Source organism: Halichondria panicea, chromosome 12 (genome assembly GCF_963675165.1).
Source record: "Halichondria panicea chromosome 12, odHalPani1.1, whole genome shotgun sequence".
Classification (NCBI taxonomy): domain Eukaryota; kingdom Metazoa; phylum Porifera; class Demospongiae; order Suberitida; family Halichondriidae; genus Halichondria; species Halichondria panicea.
In genome coordinates this window covers 2263212-2284332 of record NC_087388.1, presented here as the reverse complement: position 1 = coordinate 2284332, position 21121 = coordinate 2263212, and the positions used below count along the sequence as shown (strand labels likewise).

Genomic DNA, 21121 nt, shown 5'->3' with positions numbered 1-21121 from the left:
TCAATTCAGTGACCTTGAACTAACAGGTTAGCTAAATAGAAGTGATCTTGCAATTAATTGCTGCCTGTTGTTTTTATTAGCCGTAGGACTCTACAAACGCTGTATCTAAACACATTTGCTGACTCATCAAAACTTGCATTGCCAACTACATCTAATTGCTCCTGCATGTCGTACCTCTTCTGGGATGTATACCGATTCAACCTAAAGCACCACCCTATTAGCTTGCATTGCTTTTACTACAGTGCATTGATGCGTGGCGAATCTCAATGCAGTTGAGTATAGAATCTTGCAATCTGATTGGAAAGTAAATTATTACACAAGTATGTACATGTAGTATATGCAGCATGCTGTAAATAATACCAAGGGCTGTATACGCCCTTGATAATACCATGCAGTAAAAGATGTAGAACCCAGTAATGCATGAGGTTGACGTCTAGCTAGCTCACCTAAAACCGTTAATTTGAAGCTTGTATGATTTATGTCAATGATTGAGGCTTAAGTGATGCAATGTACTGGTATGTGATTACGACCATTCAAATTCCAAGTACACCCATTTTGTATATCCCACATCACCACACAACAAAGTGTACGAAATTCATACCTTGAAGAAGTGCATTCATTGGCTCATGTGAGGCTGCAGGTGCATGGTTGTGTACACTATATAGCTATAGCAAGTGAAGTTTATTTGCATATAGCAGCTACCAGATCACAGTCTTGTTCTTAATAGTAGTAATATTAATATCATGCCTTGCTGTAGCCAAATCATAAGAGAGTCGTTGACAGTACTAGTACTAGTTTTAAGCTATGCACATTATGGACTGCAGTATGAGCTACGTAAGTACTGAATGCAATGTATGAACTGCTCAATGCAGATACTGTATACGTATCATATAGAAGATACTGTTACTGTCAGATGTTTCTGTTTAGGATGCACTTTACACCTAGCTACTAGCTAATTGTGAATATCCTATGCTGTTATGCTGAATTTTTATAAAAAAAAAAGAGTATGAGCTGTGTTGGTCCAATGAACACATTATTATTATGCAAAACAAAACTAGGAAATTGATTTTAAATACAGATGGGTTCAAGTCCCCTCAGTTGGATTTAATTGAAGTTGAGAAAGGGATGTGGGAGGAAATTCATTTTGCAATTGCGTACCTTCAACGTGAAATGATCGGTTATCGCATAAGTATACAAAACAGAGGAATCTGCATATCACACCCGGAAACTGCAAGCTCAGAATTTCCATACAAGGCTAGCCTTCTCTCTAATGTAACCTGTCCATATGTACTTCAACGACAAAACCTAACCTGTGATAGACTAGTTATTGCTATAAAAGGCACCTTTCATATTCAAGATATGGTCATTTCATTGTGTATACACAAGTTTTTCAACAACACCTTCAATGGGACTATAAATCTGGAAGAGCAGTTTCTTCTGAGAGTTAAAGGTTACAGACCCTATAAGCACATGCACCTTTTGTGTACAGGCATATACATAATTAAAAGGTCGAGTTAGGCTATACATGCTGTACATTCTCTGCAACGCAAAACTCAATAATAAAGTTAGCATGTTCAGAGTAAACTATACATGGCTGTTGATTGTAAATTCTCACTTTAAAACTACCACTATATACATAAATTTGCAAGCGCATGAACAACCTATACGACTTAGCACGTTAATTTTGTCACACAGATCCAACCCTAATGACGACATCTACCTCCCAAGCAACGACACTGATAATCACAGCGACGTCTGTTTCAGGTGTATACATTTTACGTCATATAGATTTGGTTGTTTAATGGTTACATATTTAAATGCATGTACATGTACATGTGCTGTTGCACTGAGCGTATAATACGTAGAACCAACAGTAAAATGTAAAATGCGTCCTAAAAATAGTATGAAAACGTAGCGATAATAATTATACATATGTTCCAAATTACTGTATGGCATCAATATATTTTTACTCCAGCTGATAATAATGGTATCACTCCAACCAGTGCATCAACAAGAAAGGATTCAACACCACCATACTATTCCTGCTCACAAGCACAAAGCTTAGTCATTGAATCCCCTGAAATAGTTCTACAAGAAATTTCAGGTATAAAACTCATGAATGCTACAATAGAGCACTTCTTATGCAACGTTTCTTTTATTCAGATATTCGTAGGATAACGGGCAACAGTGAAATTCATTTCTTTGTTAGTATTGGATCAGCGACACTTCAGTTTTTATCATTAGTGGCAATTGTAGCCTGCAGAAGACCACCCCAAGGAACTCAAGCTAACAACGATATCAGACTAGGAGAAAACTGTCAAAATCCTTTATACAATCATGAATTGTAATGATTCATCAATGACATTATTCAATGAATAACTATAACTGTAAGGGTGATAAAAGCTCAGGCCAACTGCATGTAACTAGAGCACTAAAGTGCAAACCCTCGGCTGGTGACATGATTATAAAGAAATCAGAAATATAATGCAGTGCATATAGTGATGTTGTTATCATGTATGACTTGCACAGCAACTCAGGAGCAATAAACTAAACCAGACTGGGGGCATGCTGAAAGGTACTATAGATATATGCACTGTGGATTAATTAGGATCACAGCAAAGAAGCCTGGAGTCTCAGAGAAGTATGGCTCCAGGTCCTGGAGTAGGATCCCAGTTAGCCTTGTTTCTGTTTCCGATTGTATTTTAATCGGCCTTGAATCGAGGCTAGATCGCAGTGAGAAAGCAGCAGGAGCTATAATTCAAGCTTTCTACTTTAGTGACCCTGTTCCATTGTTTCTGGTATATACAGCTTTCTACTTTAGTGACCCTGTTCCATTGTTTCTGGTATATACAGCTTTCTACTTTAGTGACCCTGTTCCATTGTTCTTGGTACAGGATCACTTCAGTTATAAGTAACGCATGTGCACATTTTGCTCGCTTTTATTAGACAAAAAAGCTTTAACACCGAAAGCTGCCACTATCAAAAGTATTAACTTGTTGTGTGGAGGCTACCCATGCTGTAAACGCAGTGCTAGAACATCCAGGTAAACAGACCTAGTCACAAGCTTGTTCAAGCTTCTTAGCTTTTGCTCGACAAAGAAGCTTTAACATCAAAATCTGCCACTATTTAAACCAAGATATTGTTGTGTGAAGGCTATCCATGCTGCAAACGCAGTGCTGTGGCATCCAGGTGAGTAGAAAAGCCCATCACAAACAAACAAACAAACAAACAAACAAACCAACGGACTACTATACCCGTGGCCGCCCACGCGCGCCTCGGGTAATTATAGGGAGATTCTTTGTAGTAGCTTAGTTGAGTGCAGTATTGTCTTACTCAACATTGCCAATAACCTGCATACAGACAATTCTGCTGGCCGTTGTGATTTTAGCACTCAGATGACTTATTGGATAGAAATGAACATGTGAACAAGAGATGAGGAAGTGAATTTCAATGGACAAAGAGAGGCAGGAATTCCCAGCTCATTTGTGTGCAATAGAGGAGATGGAACAGATGCCTTTTTCTCCGAAAAAGGATTCATGCACTCCTGGTAGTATATATGATTATGAAAGCTGGCTATAGGCAGCAATTAAGTAACGGAGCAGTAAACTAAAGGCATGCTGAGAACTGATGCATGAAACATATGCTGTGCAAAGTCAACAATGGAAGCCTGGAGTCCGTTCTAGCTTTCTACTTTAGGGACCCTTTTCCATTGATACTGGTAAAGGATCACTTCAGCTGCAAGTATGTATATCAAATAAAGGCCGCGTGTAGCTAGCCAGCCATAAAGCCAAAGCGTGCAAGTTCATGCAAGCTTCCTCGACAACGAAGCTTCCCAGAATGCATGAGAGTGAGTATACCGTAGAGCGGGTAATTTTCGGGTGGCAAAACATTCGTGGTTGAACAATATCATTATTGTAGTCACTTGTAGATAATATTTTTGTGGTTGCTGCAGGTAAAGGTAGAGGCAAGGTTGTTCATTTGTTGGTAAAATATTCGTGGTCCGGTGTTCAACCACGACAACCACACATATTTTGCCCCACGAAAATTACCTAGACGATAAATGTATATATAGACTCAGATGTCACAAACAAACAAACAAACTGACCTCGCTGGCACTGACTACTCGCTGGCCACGGCCCAGCCTCGGGTTAATAATGAAGGCACAGGGGCATGCATGTGGCCCTAACTGACATCATACTCGTACACTAAAGTAAAACCCTCCACAAGAGGGAGCTCACTTTAGATTTAATATGGGGCCTGAAACCCAAGGCATAATAGTAGCTACTGTATAACGTGGTGATATGACGAATTTTCCGAAGATCGTCAAATTTAACTACAGTAGAACCTCGATTATCCAGCCCTCCATTATCCGGAACCTCGATTATCCGGCTTGGCAGTTTTCTTTTTAAATAATAATTCAGAAAATGAGCGTGTCCCTCAAATGCGCATGCGCGTTGCAGCTGTTACCATGGAGACATGCCTGCTTATCTTCTGCGCATGCGCAGACAACCATGTGGCACTGCTGTTTATCAATAAAGTGGGTGGATCAAGGCGTGGTTTATCTATTTGATTATCCGGCATATTCACTTATCCAGCCTCCTTCTGGAACCAAGGTGTCCGGATAATTGAGGTTCTACTGTACGCACATCATTGCTGTAGTAGCCACACCTGAGACGTCAAATAAAAAAACACCAAGTCGGTTGAAGTGGCTCATTTGCCAATATTATAATACTTGCCAAATTTCCCCGTTTTACGGCACATTATATCTGGTAAATAATGCGTGAAGGTATGAACACAAAGAAAAATAAACATGTTTACGACATGAAAGGTTACCTCTTATGAACTTGGAGTCAATTGGAAGTGTCCTGAGACAGGCACCGGTATAAATATTCTCATACATTGAAATTTGATATACTAAACTCAAGTGGGTGATAAATTCTTTCTGTTATTACAGGCTAACTAGTGATGACACTGCACAAAGGGGGATATACCCTATAGCATTCTGATGGTTACTAAAGCAGCCAAGCAAGCAGTCAAGTCAGTTTTAACCTTTGCTCCAAGATGGTATCAAGAACAGTAACAGCTCTATTTCTAACGATTGGCTGCTTGCACTTCTGTGCAGTAAATGCACAAAGTGAGTTCCATAACACTAATCAAGGGCACACCTTTCCTATTACAATTTAATATATCGATACTACTAGGATTGCATGGACTGCATGCATTATAACAGCTAGCTGATGAACTATATAGTCTATCAAATGCTGTCACTTTTCATTTTTGCACACAACCATCCAGTTGTCAGATGTACAACGGAACCTCCGCTAGACGATGATGGAACACTCCATGTGCCAATTAATGGGCGTGCTTTTTATATATGCGAAAGACAACATAACAGTTCATTCGAAAGGCAAAACTGGCATCTACTAATCGATAATTTTCATATGCGTACTCATCCAGAAGTAACAACCACAACATCCTCCATATCTTCTCAACAGCCTTGTCTATTTTCAAACAACTCAAATTGTGACAGTATGATAATCATACTTCTTCCAAGATCAAACAAACTTGACAATAAAACTATAAAAGCGTGCACTTTGCTAAACAATAATGTTGCTAGTCGTATAGATTTAGCGTGTAGCTCAACTGAAATCAGGATTACAATAGGTAAGGAACAATAACTTGAATGTCAATTACTGTAACATAACAATGCACAAAAACCATAGTTACTTATATCCATACATGCCAGATAATCTATACTCTCTCCTATTCACTCCACACCTAAACCAGAGACTCCAAACACCAGTACACCCACCACGACTACGCAGAATACCCCCGAAACAAGCAATGGCACACAAACAACCACAACTCCAGAATCAACCACTGTGAAAGGACAGACCTGCACAACCCCTGATTCTACTACAAGCTCTCCTGGTGTTACATTGGGTCAAGGTATACGCATGCATGCACACGCATAGAGGTAATTCCCAGGGATAGTTGGAAGCAATACAAAATATGCACGAAGAAAGCTAATACTAATTATTAGCCAATTCAAGAAATTTTCAAACATTGGTTGGATGGAAAGGCTTCTCTGCTAGGAAAGAAGCATATCACAGTCAACACACACTTTAGTTGCACATTACATTATACAATGTATATATGCTCCAACCTTAACCCACCTTAAAATTTTCTACTTTTCTAATGGCTCACACCCTTATAATTGTTGTTCTTAAATTTCAAAACACAGGTTTACCAGAGCTCAGCATAGCTGCAGACAGTGCTTCAATGTACAACGTGCTGACCAATTCACTACAAACTGTTCTACTGCTTCTACTAGTACTCAATGCAGTCTGTGGTCGTAAATTACGAAGATACAAAACAGAGAGAAAGTCGATTAAGGATATGGAGGAAGGTGAAAGCCAGGCTGATGAAGTACATGAGAAAATAGATTTGAGCCATCCGACCGTTGAAATAGAGATTCAGATGGAAAATGATGCTCAAAATTCTTCAGCAGAAAGTAGCCAGCAACACGAGCACATTATTATAACAAACCAGCATACACCAAACAATCAGCCAGACACAGACAGTCCGGCAGCTCATGAACTAAACGAGATTAATGGCAATCGATATGCTGAATCTGGCCTAGAGCTACAGCCTAGTATAGGAGGAGTTGTGAAGATTAATCCATTAATTGCTTTGGTACAGTAAAACTCACAACACTTACAACAGACGATACATAGTCAAAGCACCCTATGACATTATGAATTTTTTAAAAATTATTTATTTATTTATTTATTATAACCAGTCAAAGGTAGTGCTTAATTGTAACTGTTGTAAGAACAGATCGTATCAACAGAAGCTAGACTGGAAGCAACAAACTGCATGCACGCATGCAGTTACACCTTAATTGATAACAGTTGACAGTATAGGGGAATGCCCTGGGGTTAACCCGCATGATTGTTTATAGTAAACGAAGTTATGTACACGGTATGCTGAGCTCTTAGAATGCATGACCATCTACATTAAATGTAGTTATCATTATATACGAACCAGTTTCGTACTGTATAGTCCGATCAGCAGTGCACGTTAGCCAGCCACAAACTCAAAGATGATTATATTAATTATAACTATCACTCAGACTAACTTTACTACCGCAATAATTATATTACAGTTACTGTTACAGTAGCAATGGTCAGAAAATAGCCACCATATTATTATAATTATAGCAGATCTCTAAAAAAAAACATTTAGTGCAATGCAACTAGCTCACACCTTTAACACACGACCTCACACAAACGTGATATGAATGCTCGATCTGACTATGAACATTCAAAACTATGCACATTAATTAGCAAATTGTGGACACTGTGCACATACTCAGATGGTTTCCAAACTACGCGAAAAATCAGTTCAAATTACTCAACCTCATGCATACGGGTATAATAGTCCAGTGGCGGATCCAGACAGGTTGCAGGGCTCTCTAATGCGCATGCTCATTGCTTAGGAAAAGTGATGACCCTTTTTTTTTTTTTTAGTAAAATTAACTGTTTTGGAACCTCTCTCTCAACATTCCTGGATCCACCACTGTAGTCTGTTGGTTTGTAAGCTAAGCTTGAACTTGCACACGCAGCCATTATTCGAGATAGCCTACGTATTTACAAGTGAAATGATCCCGTACCAGGAAAAAAGGAACAAAGGAACAGGGTCACTAAAGTAGAAAGCTAAAATTGTGACTGGTTGTTGGCTGACTCTGGATCCTATCATGTACCCTGACTAGCTGGAGTCGACTCCAGCTAGCCTAGCCTAGCCTGGCAGGAGCCATACTTCTCTGAGACGCACTGCCTTAATTGTCAGCTGAGTAATCAACAGAGCTAGACCATGCAGCTTACCATCTGCTAACACCTTGATAAGAGTATATAAGGGAATACCCTGCATGCATGGGAACAAGACTTGTGTATCTGTAAACAAAGGTTAGTAGGAATGCTCAGCTCTTTTGATATCTGATTTTTAAGAATCCATCTGTGATTTAACTATTAGTTTGGTATCAAGCTGTACTCCGGGGCGACGGTACAATTTCTGTGGCTATAATTAATGAATACTTACGAGCCAAGATTTTATGCCCGTCCAGCAGTAACCATATCATTTACCACCAATTTAATATCAGTAATTTGTATATTCATAATTTTATAATTATGTTTACAGTAGCAAATCTATTGTCAGAAAACAGCCACAACAAGAATCTGAAAAACCATTTTGTGCAAATGCAATTGCTCAGGCGGCAATACATTACACATTAAATACAAACCTCACACAAAATGTGATACAAATTAATTCTCTGGCCATACACAAAAACAGATATTTCAACGTATTATAGGTCAGCAAATCGTTGACACCACATACTCCGAAAACAATCCATGGCTTCAAACAACATAGATTCAAATTACATGAAATACAAGCACCAGGAGGCTAAGCAACAACCGATAGTGTCACATGAAATTTTTTGTCACAATCGTCCATTTTTACAACAGACAACAGAAGCATAACAATGCAATGATGGTAACATCACCCTATTGTAGTGAGACCACAAGCAGACAAACTGACTACTGCAAGGGACTTTTTGGCTAGACAAATTCCCAAGGTAGTGCTAAAAATAGAACCATTACACACAAGTTTAAAAGTAGCTACAAGAAATAATCATGAAAACTTCGTTTGTTTCTCTATTGTCCCTTTGGAAACTAATCTAAACAACGACACCAGTCACTCGACAGAACTTCCCCATTAATCAATGAATATCTTAAGCACATTCCTATGTGCATTGTTGTTTGTGTTTATCGCTAGAATTCATGGGATTGTTTTTCTGAAGTGATAAACAACTTTTGTCGATGTGATGTCTATAAAACTAAGTAAGATTGAGCTACTGTAGTAATTTAAAAGCAATGAGTCGAAAACCAGTAGCAACGTTTCTGTCGCTACTCATTTGTTTCGTGCACTACAGTCAGCAGATCCCACGTGTAATAGGTGAGTTTAAACCATGCAGCGTACACACACTTACTATATCATACTGGTATATAGACACGTTCAAGACTCCTCAAGTACAAAATGGTATCCTTCAAATTGAAAGAAACAATTGGACAGAGATCCAGTTTGGAATAATCTATGTAGAGGGAGAAGAAGACACAACATACAGATACGCTATACATCTATCACTTAATGAGAGAGTGCATTGATCCACTTTACCCTAACCTAAATCACCCCTACTTTAGGCTTCACTCTAGCAGCCATTGTCCTCCAGATGAACTAGTCAAGCAAAGACACTCCTCTTGCCAGCGTCTTATCGTTTCAATCCGCGGTGATGATGCTATTAATAACAGTGTGATGGCTTTGAGTGATAAATGCCTTCATCTTGCTGCTGAGAGTACCGGCTCGGTCCCGTTTCTTGGCGATAAACTGACTAATCCACAGTATCAAAGCTTCAGGATACAAGTTATTGGTAGGTTAATCTTAGCACATTATTGGTACACATTCGTAAATAATTATGTTAGACTAAAAGTTTTGTTGTGTACAGAGGATGATGTCCCTAACTCCTTCAACATACAGAAACTGATCTCAGGTATAATTATAACTATAGCTAATACTATATCAATTTGATATTGGTTTGCTAATTAATACAGACATTGACGAAAAAACTACGGAAATTTCTCAGCATAGAGTCTACATCCTAGCCACTATGATTTGCAGTGTTGGGTCATTTGCTCTGCTGTTACTGTACACTATTACAATACCAGTGGTGAAGTGGATCATCGGGAGACTTACAGGTGGTGCCCAAAAGCAAAGTGCAAGGAACACTGATATGGACAGTGAAGGCACAGTGTTGACGAACAGTGTCTGTCTTATGGAGCAAATGAGCAAAGATGACAATCACACATTTCTTACTGAGCCAAGACATACGCTTTGTCGAAGAAGTTCCATATAATTCCTCATAATTATGTCTGCATGGCTTAGGTGGACAGGTATGGATATACAATTAACGGTCATTACTATAGGAGGCTCTTGTACATGGAGTACATTAACAAAATAGGTGTTGAACTGTGTATTTACCTGTATATATATATATACAGCCACTGCAATACTAAAATTATTATTCCACTGAGTCAAGGATAGATGTACGGTGTATTGGCAATAATACGTCCGATTAGTATAGCAGCTCTCAATGCCCTTATTTGGTCAAATGCACCAGAGTTCTAAACTGTAGTAAAAACCCCCATCCCTTTGTTCTGGTTTAAATGTGTACGTGCAGCATAACATAAAAGCCACAAATGTGCCTATACAAGGAGTTATGTGATATAGTTGTACCAAGGGCGTATCAAGAGAAGAGGGCATGCAACTCACAATGTATACTGTGTATGCGTCATATTATTGATGAGTCAGCAGGATATGCTATATTTAGCCATGATTTAAAAAGAAGGGTAGTCTAGAGTATAAAGTGCACGTGCAATTAATGCATTTTTTACTATTTTTAGACATAAGCCCCGCCCACTTATAATACGATAGATTGTAGTTGCATGCCCTCTTCTCTAGCTTTATACGCCCTTGGTTGTACCATGGATTTCTAGAGTGTATGGGATTTGTACCCGAGGGCGCTTTAATGTACCCTAATAATGGGTGTACATTCCTGGACGGTGTACGGTATATGTACCCTAGAGTATACGGATTGAATTTTATCCTTACGTAGTATTAGCCTCCTTCACTTGCCTCCCCTGAAGAGAAGACCTGCTACTGACTAAGCTGCTTGCGCATGCGCAAAATTATGGATATTTATCAGAGAAAATATCCTGACAAAGAATATACATATAATTATACCAGGCCCACTCGAAGTGCGGCCTGGGATCGAGGCTAATGTAGTATCAGAGCTCATAACGGTACAAAGGAAGATATGTAGGGTCGACAATGGCCCACTGGACACGTACATTATCTGATAGCTTTGATAGCAAGTCCAAACACCAGTTTTGCAAACTCGAAAAGCACTAGAAAAATAACTTTACACATTAAATCAACAGTCTGGGTCTGTTAGTGGCTGTGGGGGCCGGTCTCTGACTCGAGCTAGTGGTCTTGTTTGGAGAATGTTTCACATCGCTAGCTAATCCATGCAATTTAGGTCATTATATAGGTGTGGTGCATACACAAAGAACTTTGGCTCAAGGACATAATTATGGTTTACACGCCTAATATATATATAGTCGTTGTGAATTATATGCCTAAACAGAGCTAGAGAAGCTATTTCTGAAACTAAATTGCCAGCTAACTAGAGTCATGTACAAGGATTCTACTGAGCTACCGTATTACCAGTAGAATATTCTGAGGTGAAAAACTTTTGCGAATGAGCAGAGAAGTTGATCCTTTGCGATCTAACTATTGCAGTCTGGCAGGGAGATCATGTGTCATACGTACCAGTCAGTTTAGGTTTTTGCGATTTTATTGTTGCAAAGTGATCAACACTCGCAATTAAAGTTCGCATAATTATTATGTTTGATGCTCTGTTTGATGTTCGTAGTAATCGGTGTACAACCACACTGAATATTCAGCCGAGCGTTAAGGTTAAGCTTTATAACTCTGGGTATAAAAGTTGGACTGCAGGATATCAAAAAGGATGCAGTAGACTGTAATACACCAGAGGATGTCCGACATGCGTGCACGAATCACTACAAGTTCAGTGCATTGATGTCATTGTGATCACGCGATAGTTATGCACGCCAAATACAATAGCACTTGTAGTGATTCGTGCATGCATGTTGGACCTCCTCATGTAGTACACTAGTAGGCACAATGAACATATGACGTTGTAGAACAACAAATCTATAGGAAAGTACCTGATGGCAATGAAGGTAGTTTATATTACTAAAGATTTAGGGCAAAAGGAAAGCCACTTCATGTTCATATTGAACTAATTTATCTCCTAGTAACAAGTTCTATAGTTCAGTAAAAATAATAATGGTCTGTGTTATGAGCTTTGGAAATTCAGAAAAAAATCACCCTTCACTACAATCTCTGGTAGAGTTGTTGGGTGTCATCATTATGAACTATATAATTATGAATTTCATTATGATGTAATCCTTATGAAAAAATACTTGCCGTATGTATTTCCTGTCTTGTCTTGAAAAGTTGGGGGTCTTAGGGCAGACCAAGAGTAAGAGTGTTGAACTGCTGTAGTAATCGTGGAACCGCATTTGCCTTGGCATGCGTCATCACTGTCGTCACTATTCAAGAGCTGTTAAGTAATCTGCAAAGTCGCAACCACATGCCGCCTACTCAGCCATTACTCATGGCCTCCTAAGTAAATGGACATATACCTCAGCCGGGTCGTACCCAACATGAGCCACCTATTAGTCCCACTGGATAACACACTTCGAACTAAACTGATACCAGCCATTACGGGAAGACCACCTCCAAACAGTGTTGAATGCGACTTATACGCTCTATACCGGCTCGGCTCGGCGGACTAGCAATAACTATCCCCTCCAAGCTAGCGGACAAGGAACTGAACCACTCTCTCACAGTCACCTCATCCCTCACTGACCACATCCTGGCTCAAGACAATGAATATGGATATAACATAGTCCGTGATCAGCAACTGAAGAAAAGAGAGGTTTAGTAAGGACAACAGGAACAGACAAGAAGAAGAAGCAGCCTCTATACATCAACAGCTACCGAGCTGGCTCCAGAAGGCAGTGGAGCTATCCAAGACAAAAGGAGCCTCCACTTGGCTCACGGTTCTCCCACTATCGGAACATGGATTCACACTACACAAGTCGGCCTTCCAAGATGCCCTGGCACTACGCTATGGCTGGACCCCAACTCGCTTGCCCTCCAAATGCGACTGTGGCAAAAACTTCAATGTGGAGCACGCCCTCTCCTGTGCCAAAGGAGGGTTTCCTACGTTAAGGCACAACGAAATAAGCGATACCAAAGCATCCCTTCTCACGGAAGTATGCAGTGAAGTGTGTGTGGAGCCCAACCTACAACCTGTGAGCGCGGACCAATTCAACGGGGCCTCAGCGAACAGGCAAGAAAACGCACGTTTGGGTATATCGGCCTAATGGTGTTTGGGGGGCAGATTTCAAAAAACATACTTTGATGTGAGAGTGTTCAACCCGCTCGTCCCCTCCAACAGAAACCAGTCACATGCAGCAATATACAGAAAACACGAACTGGAAAAGAAACGGGGGCATATCAGCAAAGAATCCAGGAAGTTGAACACTCCTCTTTCACACCGTTAGTTTTCAACTTATTGAGTTCTATAGGAAAGTACCTGATGGCAATGAAGGTAAGAATTCCCAGTTCATTATAAGATTAATAATTCATTAGTGAGTTCATTAGTGAGCTCTCCTATACCTTAATTGTACAGATGTTTCAGTTATTTGAATGTCTAATAAATTGAGAGAATATTTACAAGACAAAAAGTAACAGTGATTGAAGCACACACTACAGTTGGTGTGGTGACATACAAACAATCACTGATTAAGTTTAGGGCAAAAAGAAAGCCACTCTACATGAGGTTGTAGCCCCCCCCCCCCGTCAGAGAATTAGATGCGTGTGGGCGAGAGCATTATCTTATTCACTACTATGAATATCATTACAAACATGCGACATTATCGTCATTTAAGCAACCTCAACAATTCAACATAATTATGTACACACGCTTGAAAGTAATTTCAATAATGACAATAATTACTATCAATGTGATCGCTTCACAGGATGCATGTGGAGGACGGGAAAGTGCGGTCTCATTTGGAGTGGCCTCTAATTGTGACATATAAAATGACAATAAAGAATTGTCTGTGTATCATTGGAATATTATGTACATGTAGGGATCACATGTAGTCAGTCTGCCCTAAGACCCTAGCCTCGTTCCCAGGCCTTACTTTTTCTTGCTGTTGTCACTGTTCATCCATAAACATAAGAAAGACATAGTGAGGCAGCAAAGAAAGAAATGGGCGTACAGTTAAGAAAAAGTAAGGCCTGGTTTGGGAAATCGCGTGATCCACAAGGATTTTTATGAACGTGGGCGATATGTAGCCCACAATCGTGACGTAAGGTATTCTCCCACGCATTCAGAGTTAATTAATAAAACTGTACTGAACAATCACCAAGCTGTGCTGCAAGTCAGATCAGAGAACCAGCGTGGCCAGCTCTGGTGGCAGTAGCTACCTGCTATATGATAATGATGACTAAACTATTCTACTATAGCATGTAGAAAGACACACGAAAAGGTAATAGTCTGATTAGAATCTAAACACACAATCTAGACTAGTAGATCATCTAGCTAAGCCTAAGGTATAGCTAGCTATAGTGCTTGCAAACTTCCAGTTCCAAGTCCATGTCCAGCTTGCTGCAGGCAAAGTTTTATTAGTCGTAGACCTCTGCGTGGGCAGTCCAACATCTCTAGCTCAGTATGCCCACGCTCATTTTCACCCTTCTACCACCCTTCTACCCTCACGCGACTTCCCGATACAGGCTCTCCTTTTTCCTAACTCTACGTCTATTTCTTTCTTTATTCCTCCAATTAATACCGTATTTTATCTCATTAAACGAATAATACAGTATTTTATCTTATTGAAAGATTGTGATAAAGAACAGAAAAAGGAGAGCCTGTGTAGAGGCTACTAAGACCCCAAATGTTGTAAGACAGGAAGTGCTACAAGTTGCCTCATGAATATATTAATGAGAACATTTTTTCTTTGTTTCTGATAAAAATAAAGGTTTTTAGAGCTATCTAAGTTGAAATCTGTAATAAGAAGACAGTTTAACATACGATAAACACTTTAAATTATGAATTTGGGTCAAACTAGCATGAAGTTGTGTAAAACGATTGCGGAAAGTTCGAATTTTTGAGCAAGCTGTTCACCATTGACATAGCAAGCTAAAAATTGATTGAACAATTCTGAATAACAACATATTCAAGGTAAATGCCATACAAATGAATAGTGTTTGCAAAGCAGTTACACAAACTTTGACATAAATACACAACTTGGCAATAGCATAGAACACATCATGAATGACTTCAAGCCTTCTAGCTTGCTGCTAAGCATGCACGTGCATCAGATGTACAAGTTGATACTTTAGGCAGTCACTGGTTCCTTTCACATCTGGAGATATGCAGCCATGAGTTCCACCAACCACAGAGACTATTCAGAATGAGGTATCTTTGAATTTTTGCCAAGCTGTTCACACTATCTCAATCAGTCCAAACTTGCTGAGTCAATACATTCCATATTGAACTAATTTGTCTCCTAGTAACAAGTTCTAGTTCAGTAAATGGTCTGTGTTATGAGCTTTGGAAATTTAGAAAAAATCACCCTTCACTACAATCTGGCAGAGTTGTAGGTAGGCCCTGGCAAATTATGCCAGCATAATTTGGGGCATATAGGTTAGGTCATTATGCTGGCATAATTAGGGCATAATAGGGTTAAAATTTTGAATTTGGTCAATTTGGTACAAATACAACAGTCCTCTACTGTTGCTGAACGTGTTTTTTCTCTTTTAAATGACTCTTTCACGTCTAGAAGATTATGTTGAATCTTCAGTTATGTTACAAATGTACAATACAACAAAAAATAATTTTTTGGCTACTACTACTGCTGAAAAAAGGACGTCAATGTGGGGCATAATGGGTTCTTTCGACAAGCGTAATAGGCTGAATTTGGGGCAGTGCTCAAAAGCATAATAGGCAGAAAAAGGAGCATAATTTGCCAGGGCCTAGTTGTAGGGTGTCATCATTATGAATCTTATTAAAACAATGTTTTTGTGATGTCATCCTTGTGAAACCATTAAAATACTTGTGGTATGTATTTCCTGTCTTGTCTGAAAAGTTGTGGGTCTTAGGGCAGACTGAGTGGGGCAAATTCATAAGATGTTGGCAAGTTTCCTGTAATGTGAGGATGTCACCCTGCATGCCAGAGATCTCTTTTAAAAAACAACCCCTGGGTAACTCCCTGGGAATCTCCCTGGGAATTTTCCCTTGCCATTTCATGTATTCTTCCAGCATAAATACAGGGACTTGCATGTCAAAACATAAATACAAAGTACAACTGGATGGACTTTCTCTACAATATATTTCAACTAAGAATCAATTCATCTGTCAAGCAAAGCAGTAGACATGAGAGGCTACTTCAGCTACATTATTGTGCTGGCAGTCTTGCAGTCAGCAAAAGCTGTTACGTTCAATGCTCAGAATCTGAGTGAGTCTGTTTGTATTTCTACCTAGATCTAAGTAAAAACTTTATAGTTTGCTTACATTCATGCAGTTGCTGGAATGGCCAGAGTATACTAGTAGTAAAGTTAAGAAATAGTTTTGTAGCTAGCTGAGTGGACTCAGATTATGTATGGTGGACTGGACTCAACTGACTGATGTCAAATATAATTATTGTAGGATGATAATTTTATGCACTACCATACTTCATGCACTTTATATAAAAACTTCTTGCAGGGTTGAAGCAGTCTCCACCAGGACCTACACTAGTGCTCGAGGGACCAAAGACAAAAGTTACACTTCGTGTCTCTTCGAACGAGTCTCTATTCGAAACACTTTACTTAAAAGTTAAACTCGGAAAAATCATAATCCGGGCAAATACAATAAACTCAAATCTCACAGTGATCTACAACAGCTGCACAGACAGCGACGACCCTCAATGGAGGTGCAAAGAAGTCCAAATCACTCTTAGACAGACGAAGGGAGGGGAAGAATTTGGATTATTTCAGCAAATGTCCTTTGATCTGTACCGTACAACTAGGTTTAAGTTAGTTTACTATCTCACTACGATTGAACTGACTCAATATTCACCAACAACTCTCAGTAAGTATTTCTAGACTATATAGACGATTATAGCTACCAGTATTGTTGTGGTACGTGGTCCCCATACTTTACATAGTGACACAAAATGTGTACAGTTGTGCATGACTATCCAATCGAGTCGTGACAAGTGTATTTCCTCAGGTACCACTACTATGGTAACCACAAGTGAGGACACTACCAGCATCAACTCTGAACAGCCAGGAAGCAACACCGGTGAGACTAAGCTCTACAGCTAAAAACTAAAACTAAAGAAGCACCCCTTAGAAATATTCATTGTAGTACCATATTCTCCCACACAGAACCACTCAGATTGTCAGGTCCTGCCACTGTAGGGATCATTGTTGCGTTGTCGCTGGTGATCGTGTTCTTAATCGGCGTTCTTGTGTTAGTGCTGTTGTGCGTGTGCTGTCGAAAGGCTGAAGGAGGAGAGCCCTAGCTATCGATTTGGTTGGATTGCCACCATCGGAATAAGCAACTTGATAACCCCTTCAATATAACATCGTTGAGCGATAGTGAGACTGAGAGATTAATTTCGGGACTGAGTTGAGAACAGAACGAAGCCCACAAGCAGTGAAGTGTTGCTACATACGTCATCCCTAAGGCTCAACCTAACTACAACTAGACAAGTATATAGCTATAATTATGTACGTTACTCTGCATACATGCACTGAACACCTCCTTGTTTTATTTACAAACATACATTATAATTACCTCAAACATAATTGTTATTCCTGATTAATGGCTTAACAATGAACGAAAAGATTTGCTTAGTATGATTTTGAAGAGTGCAACAGCCTTCCCATAAAACTCGTGAAAGAAGCTTTAGTTTGCAAGTCCACGAGTTAAGTATAATTATAAGCTGATATTTGTAGTTGTATTACAGCCCGATTACACATACACACAGTCAGCTTTATCGTACCAATGCTTCCTGTGGTTACTCCCCAAGGTATACCAATCATGCAAAAGGCACAAACCCCCTGGTTAATTCCCTTTTCTGTTTTAATTGTGACATCATATTCACATGGTTTTTGTGCATGGTTTGTGGTTTTTACAGTGGCCCTGGAGGTAGCGTCATGCACCAATAATGCATTGCCAATGTTTGTGACCTTTGACCTCCAGATATGCACCAATGTCCAAACGCCGATTGCCAATATATCTTGAACTTTGACCCACGTGTAATCTAAGACTGCTGTCTGTGAGCTGAGACCATCTTTAGCCCACTGTGTAAGTTTGAAGGTCCCTAGATTTATGATAACCATAACATAGGAAGCAGCTATATTTGTGCTGTGAATTTGAACACAAGTGCAAGTACTGGAGTACAAGTGTGCTTTTTATGCCTCGGTGCGCATGCGCAAGCGAGGTATACGGTAGTGTGTTTGTGTGTGTGTGTGTGTGTGTGTGTAGACTATTTCAGCTGCTCAAGGATCAACGAAGTGCAAGTAAGAGTTTCTATAGGCTTCTAGTCATTTGCTTGCTATTTGTGGATTTGCAAAATAAAGCTTCGTTTTCGAGTTATGCCTAGTTTTACTTGGAATGCCATTGCAGCCTTTTCAGAAGAGTCCGTAGCAGCAAAACTTGTTCACCGAGTGTTGCTTCTCTACTTGTATGGCTGGATGTAGGCTGTACTGAGTTGTCAAAAAATGTGTGTTGTGCTTTGCTGTACATCAATGGCTGCTTGTGTGATCTTGTTTCTGTAGATTTTAAATCCAACCTGTCAGTTCTAAAAGTCTATAGAACTCTATAGAAGCTGATATTAATTCTAGTCGCATTACAGGCAGCCGGCTTTACAGTACCAATGCTTCCTGCATGTGGCTACTCACCGAGGTATAATTATGTCACACTATAATTATGTCACACTAAATATAAACATAGTCCATCTATGGCATACATACAAAAGGTACAAACCCCCTGGTTAATTCCCTGGTTAATTCCCTTTGTACCTTTGTTCTGGATTGTGCCTTGAAGCCACATTTGTTTTTGTGGTTTCCCCATATGGCAGTGCATTCACATGATACTCCTGATGAAAGACTCTGCACAAAGGCATGTGCACTTTCTGGGAAGTGTTGCTAGCATAAAAAATCTATCAGTGAACTAATGACGCAGAGTTGGGCAAATGCTGCTATCACTTCAAATAATATAATAATGTGCTTAACAGCAGTTACAAGCTTCAATCAACACAAAATCCGTGCCAAAGAAAGTCTTTAATTGGGCTCTTTGAATTGTGGCTTTGGAGTACACCATGTTTACGCTCTTAATATTAAAACACAAGAAATTAAGGGAGACAGTTTTCTACATAATGATTGCATAATTGGTAATTCGCTTTACACCTCTTCAAACTGAAGCGATTCAGTAAGAGCTAGCTAATTTACAGAAACTAAGACGTCCTGCACACACACACAAAAAATACTGGTTTACCAACTGAATATACACTAGCATATCGTTTTTGCATAAACACGTCGATCAATTGTGCTATTTACTATCCACTTGTGTGTAAAAAAAGTTTTTTTGCCACTCAACGTGGTTGACAATGATCCACGTGGGTGTTGCATGACCACGCCCTGTGCATAACCTCTAAGCTGTCGTCAAGAAGAGGCATTCGATGATTGTTTCGACCACAGAGTTATGCAGTACAGTTACCTTAAGGTGACATAATTATTTTCACAGATAGATTTGTCTGCAATTTCACTGCAGCTGTTCTGCTAAAGTTGTGAAATAATGTTATTCATAGCATTGTAGGTCATTAATTTGTGCACGATGACAGAATTAACCACAGATCAGCAGATCTACTGGGCCCATGGGTAAGTACCAGGGAATCATTAAATCCAGCTAGCTAGCTATATAGATCTACTTGCATATATAATGGGTAATTCTGCTTGTGATAATAATCCTGCTTGTGATAAAGATATTAAAATCAAGAAAACAAGAAGAACATGTCTGGAAACAAGCTCAGCTACTTCATTGTGGCCATAACCCTGGCTATCTTTGTGCCACAAGCACAAGCAGACACTAGTGAGTGGCTGTAATACTAGCTAGCTATTATACGTATAGCTGTAGCTTGTTGTTAATGTGTACATGCAATGATATGTCTTTTACTGTAGTTAATGCATATTTTGAAACTTCTTGCAGATCAGGAACTGACTCCAGCTGGAGATACAATATTCCTTAATGTGGACAAGACTAAAATCACCTTTAGAATCACCTCAAATGATTCGTACTTCCGAAACCTCGTTCTGAATGTGGTGGTCGGAACGTTTCGTGTACATCAAGAAAGGCCTCGAGGCAATTACACTGTTATCTATAACAGTTGTACAGACAGTGACCAACCCACATCGTGGTGTAAAGAGGCACAAATAACGCTGTGGAGAAGAGAGCACAAATTCCAAAACATTTCATTTGGCCTCTACAATGGTATTGTAGAAGAGGAAATTCTGTCCACAGTTCAACTCCAGCCTCCTACTACTACTGGTGAGTTTACTGTTGACTAGCAAAATTGCCACAGTATAGATCTAGTGATAGTGGGGATCTTTTTTATTTAACCTCACAACCATGCAGACCCCACTGACCAGACACTGACCAGGTTGACAACCACTCTTAGTATTATCGATACTGGCAGTAACAAAGGTACGTTTTACAATTACTTCTACTAAACTAATTGCCTTCGCCTCTTATGATGGTCAATGACATTGTATGCTCTATTTGCAGGAGCTCTTGATTCTGCTTCCATGGGACTAATCATTGCCGTGGCTGTTTGTCTGCTAATCATTGTGGCTCTAATATTAGCTATGGTGGTGATGTACATGAAGAGGACCAAAAATGTGAGTGTTTACGTAAGCAGAAAAATGACCAAAGGCAATACATAGATGTACACTATCCCCTCCCCTGGAACAACATGCACATTTTGAAATGAATACTGTCTGTGCCATGACACGCTTGTACGTATTTTTGCAGGGTTCCACTCAAGATGTAGAGAACCAAACCCAGCCCAACTAGACGTTACTGGTGGACAGCTCACATGACTAAGGGACTGGAGAACCCAATAGCATCGTTGAGTGTCAGCAATTTCAGTGACTCAATTGGAACTGAAGCACACGAGCAGTGAAGCCAAGTGTTGCTACCACATCATCCCTGATACTGACTAACTAGTAGTTAGGTACACATGTGTGTACGTATATTGCTCAGACATCACCTCTTTTTCTGTGCAAAATGTTATTTGTTGTATGGATTAAAATGATATAATTTTATGAGTCAGCTATAAACGATGTCATGTGGTCGATG

The 21121-nt window shown here is 39.6% G+C and overlaps 3 protein-coding genes and 1 long non-coding RNA gene across 8 annotated transcripts in view; 3 read left to right on the top strand and 1 right to left on the bottom strand.

Moving 5' to 3' along the window:
* Positions 1-21121, bottom strand: part of LOC135345679 (uncharacterized) — an 81151-nt gene that overhangs the window by 32949 nt on the left and 27081 nt on the right. The gene's annotated exons all lie outside the window — the stretch shown is intronic.
* Positions 4393-6798, top strand: LOC135345697 (uncharacterized). Its single transcript, XM_064543131.1, has 4 exons — positions 4393-5134; positions 5296-5664; positions 5788-5949; positions 6245-6798. The coding sequence occupies exons 1-4, from the start codon at positions 5062-5064 to the stop codon at positions 6703-6705; spliced, it is 1065 nt and encodes a 354-aa protein (XP_064399201.1). The 5' UTR covers positions 4393-5061; the 3' UTR covers positions 6706-6798.
* LOC135345721 (uncharacterized) lies at positions 8651-10152 on the top strand. The gene is made up of 4 exons (XR_010397840.1): positions 8651-9015; positions 9070-9487; positions 9563-9607; positions 9669-10152. It is a non-coding gene; the product is annotated as an uncharacterized LOC135345721 (long non-coding RNA).
* LOC135345709 (uncharacterized) lies at positions 13105-21088 on the top strand. 3 transcript variants are annotated; one of them, XM_064543152.1, is made up of 10 exons: positions 13105-16232; positions 16481-16846; positions 16988-17059; positions 17146-17490; positions 17966-18070; positions 19749-19855; positions 19973-20311; positions 20399-20467; positions 20549-20661; positions 20795-21088. In XM_064543152.1, the coding sequence occupies exons 6-10, from the start codon at positions 19777-19779 to the stop codon at positions 20834-20836; spliced, it is 642 nt and encodes a 213-aa protein (XP_064399222.1). In that variant the 5' UTR covers positions 13105-16232; positions 16481-16846; positions 16988-17059; positions 17146-17490; positions 17966-18070; positions 19749-19776; the 3' UTR covers positions 20837-21088. The 3 variants fall into 3 exon arrangements, with proteins under 3 accessions (XP_064399222.1, XP_064399221.1, XP_064399223.1); XM_064543153.1 differs by lacking the exons at positions 13105-16232; positions 16481-16846; positions 16988-17059; positions 17146-17490; positions 17966-18070 and adding an exon at positions 18077-19644; XM_064543151.1 differs by lacking the exons at positions 17966-18070; positions 19749-19855; positions 19973-20311; ... (1 more) ...; positions 20549-20661; positions 20795-21088 and having other exon boundaries at positions 13148-16232; positions 17146-17585.